The sequence below is a fragment of the Diuraphis noxia genome, unplaced genomic scaffold (genome assembly GCF_037042655.1).
Source record: "Diuraphis noxia isolate RWA-SAM2 unplaced genomic scaffold, SU_Dnox_SAM2 contig0002, whole genome shotgun sequence".
Lineage (NCBI taxonomy): Eukaryota > Metazoa > Arthropoda > Insecta > Hemiptera > Aphididae > Diuraphis > Diuraphis noxia.
The window spans coordinates 83,042,749-83,050,268 of NW_028301712.1; the positions used below are offsets into that span (position 1 = coordinate 83,042,749).

Below are 7,520 nucleotides of genomic sequence, written 5' to 3' on the forward strand. Positions count from 1 at the left end.
AGCCTTAAAAATTGTAACACTTAACATTAAAAATATGCACTACAAAAAGCACAAAAAATATAAAATATAATACTTTTTGATATATTTAAAATATAATTAAGGGGATATCACGCCTGCATGTATTATCTTTGTCTTTAACATGGAAAACATTACAAATTTGCATTCAGCTGTTCCAATTTTGTGGTGTTAGATTTATATTAGAGAGAATTGACCTATTATCAAACTTAAAATTAAGTACATTATCTGTGTTGTCTTGTTGGGTTTTTACAATATTTTAATTTTAGGCAAGTTAAGAGAATATTTGATTTTAAATAATTTACACACTCAGTTTGTTTGAAAATTAAAATATTGCAAAAATGTATTAGAGATAACATAGATAATTTTTTCACTTGAAGTTTGATTTCAATTAAATTAACTCTAATATTTAAGCTAATAACAGACAGTTGGAATTACTGAAATAACATTTTGGTGTGTTTTGCATTAGTAAATTAACACATGTAGTTACAAAATTCTCTTAATGTATGCGAAATGCAATATATTATGAATAATATATACTTATTGGTATTGTGCTGATTTTACAAAATTTATATCTGACAATATTACGATTGTAATTTTTTTCTTCACAATTTACCTTGTATTATAAATGTGTACTCGCATGTTTATTAGATTTCATTGAAATATAAAAATAATTTTAAGATTGTTCAAAATTGACTCAAAAATAATCTATAAATTCTTACTATATATCTACAGTCAATTATTCACAATGGGCACATTCTATTATTAGATATTTCTGACATTTTACATATAAAATATTCATAAAATTATAATTTACTACCTCAGTATAATATATTTAGCAGTTTAAATATTGAAGATATTATATTGTACACATTCTGTTAAAATGTTTATTTTTAAAAATTTTAAAGATAAATCCTGAATAATTCAAGGAAATTAAATGTTATAAAACATTTTACAAAATATACAATACTTTAAATTTCTCAATTTTTATTTTTGAAAACTTATTTATAAATTATATTCATAATTAAAAATTCAATATCTATATTTAAGTATTTAAATACTACACATTTCTTAGTGTCATAGATTATCAGTATAGGGATTAATAAAGATAATTAATATAGTATTAAGTGCTTAGCATAACAAAGATATTCTTAAAAATGTATGGTTAAAACAATATTATATGGCCAAAAACATTTATGATCTATCTCATATTAATTGAGTTTTGTACAGATAAAATCACTTTAAATATATTTTTTACTTTAATAGAATATTCATTGATAATTGCAGTATAATTAACTTTTGTTGAATCTACAAGAAAAATATGGCCTGTCTACAACCATGCAAACAAAGACTGAAAAAATGAATCTACAACCTTAATGTATAGATAAATATTAAATATATTATAAATAAAATATTTAAACATTATTGAATGCTATAAATGTTGAATGGATGCTGATAAACATTTCAAAATCGCTCAATGTGGGTAGCTAGAAATTATGTACAGAAAAAAAAAAGAGATTAGATACATTCAATGATAAAAAATCTTGTCTAAATTACTAGCTGTGAAAAAATGTATGCACTTTAAACTACTGAGAACACAAAACAATAGGAACAACACAGCTAAGAAACTTAGTCAAAATTGGTAACAGAATTAGTGGTCCACAGCTGAGTATAGTCAATGCGATTAACAAATGTGTTTTTTTTTTTTTTAGTGTAAAAAGAATATTTAAATATTGTTGTGATGAGTTGGGTGTTCATTAACTGACTTCTTATGGGGAATCGGTTGCTATGTCTTTCTCCAGTTTGAAAGTGGGATAGTCAGCACAGTCTTTAGAAATGTAGATGCCGTAATCAGAGAGATGGTTGATGGCCGGTTGGACCATGTGATAGCTACTGAGAATTTTGTTAATGTCCATTGAATAGTATCCTGATGACATTTTAACCAACATATCCAACAGAGACTCGGGCGGCTCGACGGAATTGCGAAGCAGCGGCATAACGTAACAGCGTTGGTTCTCAAAGTCAACTATGGCGGTAATGTTGATATCAAAGTCATGCAAGAAACGAGCTGATTTGTTGATGACGATCCGCGGCACCTTTTTAATGGTTACCTCTGGCGGGTTGATAACCATCGAGATGACCAAGTTTTTGGAGCTCGGAGGTGGAGAAGTGGGCAATAACTCTGGCAACAACAGCATATCGTTCTCAGCGTCTGCATACGACGAGTAAGATTTGCAAGGCACGGCGGCTTCGTCCACTGTGTCCTGTTGCTTCTGTTGTAGGTCATGAACGTAAGCCTTGCACAGCGCATCGACGGAGAAATAAAGGATCAGTAGAAACGACACCAGGATTGCCGAGATCTTGGCCATCTTGAACACAATCCGAGTGCGCTCGGCCGAGTGGTGGATGCACACGCCGACCTTCTGGCCGTTTTTGGCACCGTTCGGCAAACCACCGTCGCCGGTCTCCACGAACTTGGGGTGATATGGCGGCGGTGGCTGGGTCTGACCACGGTGGACTTCTCCGGCGCCGATCAATGGCGCTTTGTCCGGCTTGCCGCAGGCAGACGGGAACGTTAAGACGGTCATCGCAAACAGGTACCTTAACGGTTGCGACGGCTTCTTTTGTGAATAATCGAACCGGACGGAAACGGCTATGGAACTACGGTTTTACGAGTCGCGGCGAGCCACTGTGCGTCTGTCGTTTAACTCACCGTGCGAGCCAGGTTTTCTGTTTTTGCGTCGTAGCTAGGGGCTCGGGGGCAGGACGTACCGACTGACGAGAAAGACTCGACGGACGAGCGCAGGATCGGATCTCATTATCAATATCAATGTGAGCCGAGGACGATCATTGGTCGCGGTCAAACCGTTGTCTCTAAGCAGGGTGCCAGGACGTGCGGGCGCGCAACTCAAAAACGACAAACACCCCGACGAACGCAACGGACCGCTACCCGTCACCCGAATATGATAACGGCGCTTATCGACAACCGACCTTACCGACCGAATGGTGCGGTGGTTAACGACCCAGCAATATTAATTTATTATTTAGACCCATCTATGTTTCCGTACAATACACGACAAGGAGGTCGGACACCTCTCCTACACTCCGGCCCACGAGACATCACTACCGTCAGAATAACCGACAGCGACAGATTTTTCCCCCATTATGTGCTGCAATCGTGCACGAGTTCTTGTCGAATAGCGGTACCTACTGATCTCTGGTGGGCCGGAGTACTATAAAGAACGTCTCCAACTCTCCAAGCTCATCCAGTTCCTATCAATAACTCAAATTGGCAATAAATTGTGAAGCGTTCCTGCTTAAGAATATCCGAGTTTAACATCAATACCTGTAACTATCTCCTATTATTTACTAATTTATATTTAAATTGATTGATTTTCACTATTTATTATAAGTAAACGCTTCCACTTATAACTAGAAACCGCCTCATCTAAAACCTTTCTTCCCGAACAATCCCACTAATCCCAGGTGACCCTGCCACCCTGGCCAACGTTTAAAGCATAGCTAGTGCCATGATTTATTACTTTATTAGTCGACTAACCACTATACTACCCACGCCACATGAAGTAGGTATAGGGTGTTTCATAATGAACGCAGTTTTTGAAATCATCCTGGCCAATTTGTTATTATTAGGATAATGGCAACGTTTTTATAATATTTCTGTTACTTATGGTATTGAGGTTTTTAGTGAATAAATCCAATATAATATTGTATATTTTGTTTAATTGTCGTCATGGAGTGGTATACAATCGAGCAACAGCCAACAAATTTCGTTTATTAAAATCCATTATAAACATGGCGAGTGTTTCTATGATTATTAAGAAACTTCGTACGATACTCAAATATTGTGAAGCAACGACCGCAACCGCATCAACAATAGTGAGGCTGGTCAGCAAATTCGATGAGACAGGATCAATTGCAAACATTAAAATTTATGAACGCTAGTTATTAAAATTATGATCATATTTTCTGTATTCCATGAACCAGTGGCGCCGAACTCAATTTAAAATGGGGTGGCCAACTAGTAAAAAATTATCAAGTATCCTCCCACACAGTACCATTAAATTAAACCTATGCGACTATACCTCAACGTTATCATCAGACAGCAGTTATGTACAATATTTTAGTATTTGTACAATTATTTCAAATTGTATTTTTGTTAGATATTTAACCATCTGCATAACAGGACCAACCACTGACCCATTTAAAAGGGGTGGTCACCGCCATCCCTACTGTATAGGTTCGGTGCCACTGCCATGAACATATATAATTCGCAGTCGTTGGCCGCGATCACGATCAGTCGTTGTTATGTGTATTGCTGCCTAAGGCAAACGACTTTATAATATCTATAAAACCCGCTACGCATACATACAACTATACACAACATATTATTCGAAATAACTATCAAACGTTATGGAAACGAAAATCGTTGAAATTTTAAAAATTGTTAATGATTTAAAAGTCACGAATAATAAAATTATTTCTACAATAAATACCCAAAATTAAAAAATTAGTCCCATATCTAAGAAGGTTGATGACCTTTTTAAAAATGTCTCTAATCTAACAAAAGCTAATCAAGATCTTAATTTAAAAGATACTAATCTAGAAATAAAAATATTAGCTATGGAGCAAAATATAAATAAAGAAAACAATACACCACCTGAACAAAACATTATCGAGTAACTAATGGATAGACAGTCGATATCAAATGATATATTATTCTATTTAACCTAACTGAGGGTGATTCACAACAAATTGAAAACGTTATTTACAGTTTAAATCAGAAAATTGAACAATTTACTTTTTTCCGTCTCGGAAAAACAAAATCAAATACTCCGAATAAGCTACGTCCAGTAAAAATTCTTCTTTCAAGTCAATCAGATGTGTTTAATATCTTACGAACATAAAAAAAATTGAAACCAACAATGAAATGGTCAAATGTTCGTTTTTTGTCAGATAGAACTACTAAGCAACGAGAAGAAGTGGAAAAACTTTACAACAACGTAGAGATAATAGTGAGCAGAACATAATCATTAATTAATATATTAAAGGTATTCCGAGAATTATAAACACTACAAAAAACTGATAAGCACTCCACCCACTTGTTTAAATTTGTATTACCAAAATGTCCGTAGTTTGAATAATAAACTGTCATGTTTAAAATCTCAAGCTCCTTGATCAATTTATGAATTTATGATATATTTATATTCACAGAAACTTGGTTCAAAGAAAACGTTATGTCAACTGAATTAGGTTTTTATAATCATAATATTTTTAGACATGACAGAACAATTAATGAATCATTAATTGAATCATTATGATTCCTTATCTAGAGGTGGTGGTGTACTCATCACTATTCGTAATAATATTTATTCTAAGCTTATTAAAATTGTAATTAATAATATCGAACTATTATTTTGTAATGACAAAAATGTCTAATCTTACTTTTATTATTGGGTCTGTGTGTAATACCTATTATACCTATTAAATCAAATGTTATATTATTTAACGAATATTTCAGTACGGTTGAGTTATTATGTAAAAAGTATAAAAATGCAATTCTCTTATTGTTTGGCGATTTTAATTTACCAGAAGCAAATTTTTCAAATGCAACTTCTTATATCAATGATAAATTAGTTTATTTAAATTTAAATCAAATAAATAGTATTAAAAACGTAAAAACACTATGCTTGATTATATCTTAACAAACTCTACTGTTGTTGATATTAAATCATGCATAATATATCCTATTGTCCCTATTGTTGTAGTATTTCACCCACCAATTTTAGCCACTTTTACCCATCATATTATAAATTATTTACCAATCATAGAATATATACATAACTGGCACCGTGCAAATTATATTTCTATTGTAAAATATTTAGGAGATATTAATTTTATTGATTACTTTACTAACAATAATTTAAATGATTGCTTGGAAGTATTTTATGGTCACATTAATTATATTATAGATAATTTCGTTCTCAAAATGCAGAAATATGATCTTAAATGTCTTATTTGGTTTAGTAAAGAGTTAAGATATCTTATTAAACAAAAACACTCAAATGATTTAGAAAATTATTTTGAATCATCTAAACTGCGTTCTAAATGTTGTAAACACATTAGACACCGAGATTACAGCTTATATACAATAAAATCACAAATAACAATTTTAAAAAAACAATTCTACATAAATTCGTAAATTTGTAAATGACAATGGTACAAATAATCATAAGTTACCTAACGTAATATCTTATTTTAATAAAGAAGCTGATAATGAAAAGGACATCATACATTTATTTAAAGATTATTTTTCTGATACATATGTCTCAAATAATAATACTTATTCTCAAAGTGTTTGTGGAAGAAAATAATTTAACCTCTACTTCAAAAATTCAACTGAATCAGATAGATGTTATCAACGAACTATGGAATATTAATGCCAAAACAGCAATAAGTCCTCATAAATTATCTCCAATATTTTTACAAAAATGTGCATTCATATATACTCCAGTTATTACTGCGTTATTCAATAAATCATTAGAAACCGGTATTTTTCCCGATCAACGGCAATCATCATTTATTACTCCTATTTTTAAAAAAGGTAAAAAAAAATCTAATAAATAATTATTGCCCAGTATCAAAATTATTAATTTTTCCTAGATTATTTCCTAAAATGGCAAATGACATTGTCACGAAATTATGTAATCCATTACTTTCAAATGATCAACATCGTTTTAGACAAAACAGATCAACAGTTACAAACCAAAGCATATACTTCAAACACTCGATCTTACAGTCGTTTAGTACTCACTCACTAACTAATGTTATTTATACGGATATGGAGAAAGCATTTGATAGGATAAATCACAAACCATTAATTATTATACTTGAATCCTATGGGTTTGCTGAACCACTTATTTCGTAGTTTCATTCGTTTATCACAGGCCGTACTCAGGTTATCAAATATGGTAACCATCTTTCTGAAAAAATGTACTTTACATCAGGAGTTCCTCGAGGAGACCACTTATCTCTGATATTATTCTGTCTTTTTATAAATGATATATTAGAAGTAGTTTCATATTCAAAAATCTTACTGTTTGCCAATGATGCAAGATTATTTAGAGAAATTAGAACCATGGATGATGTGATGCTGCGTCTAAATTTAAAATATATTCCAACTATCAATTAGTAATTAACAATTTATCATTGTGACAATAATTTCTTAGTTAGTAGTTAGTAGTAATCAATTTAATATTCTTCAAAATATTACAAAAATGACCTAAGCCATTTTCCTTCAAAAACGAGATACCGTTTTCCTCCACTATCCATTTTCCTCCAACGAATTAAAAAATAATTCTTCGCCATTTTCCTCCAATAAATAAAATAACAAAATAGTTAATACAAATAACTTATGCATAGCCAAAAAACAAATGTATTTGTTAGATATTATTATGTTTGATAAAATTAAATGAATAAACGTCGCT

The 7,520-nt window shown here is 31.8% G+C and overlaps 1 protein-coding gene and 1 pseudogene across 1 annotated transcript; one reads left to right on the forward strand and one right to left on the reverse strand.

The window, feature by feature from the left end:
- Nucleotides 1-985: 985 nt before the first annotated feature.
- On the reverse strand, nucleotides 986-2,895 carry LOC107173410 (uncharacterized). The gene has a single exon (XM_015523937.2). It carries the CDS (start codon nucleotides 2,601-2,603, stop codon nucleotides 1,785-1,787), a length of 819 nt encoding a protein of 272 aa, XP_015379423.2. The 5' UTR covers nucleotides 2,604-2,895; the 3' UTR covers nucleotides 986-1,784.
- Nucleotides 2,896-4,446: 1,551 nt separating this feature from the next.
- On the forward strand, nucleotides 4,447-5,119 carry LOC149059002 (uncharacterized; annotated as a pseudogene).
- Nucleotides 5,120-7,520: the final 2,401 nt, after the last annotated feature.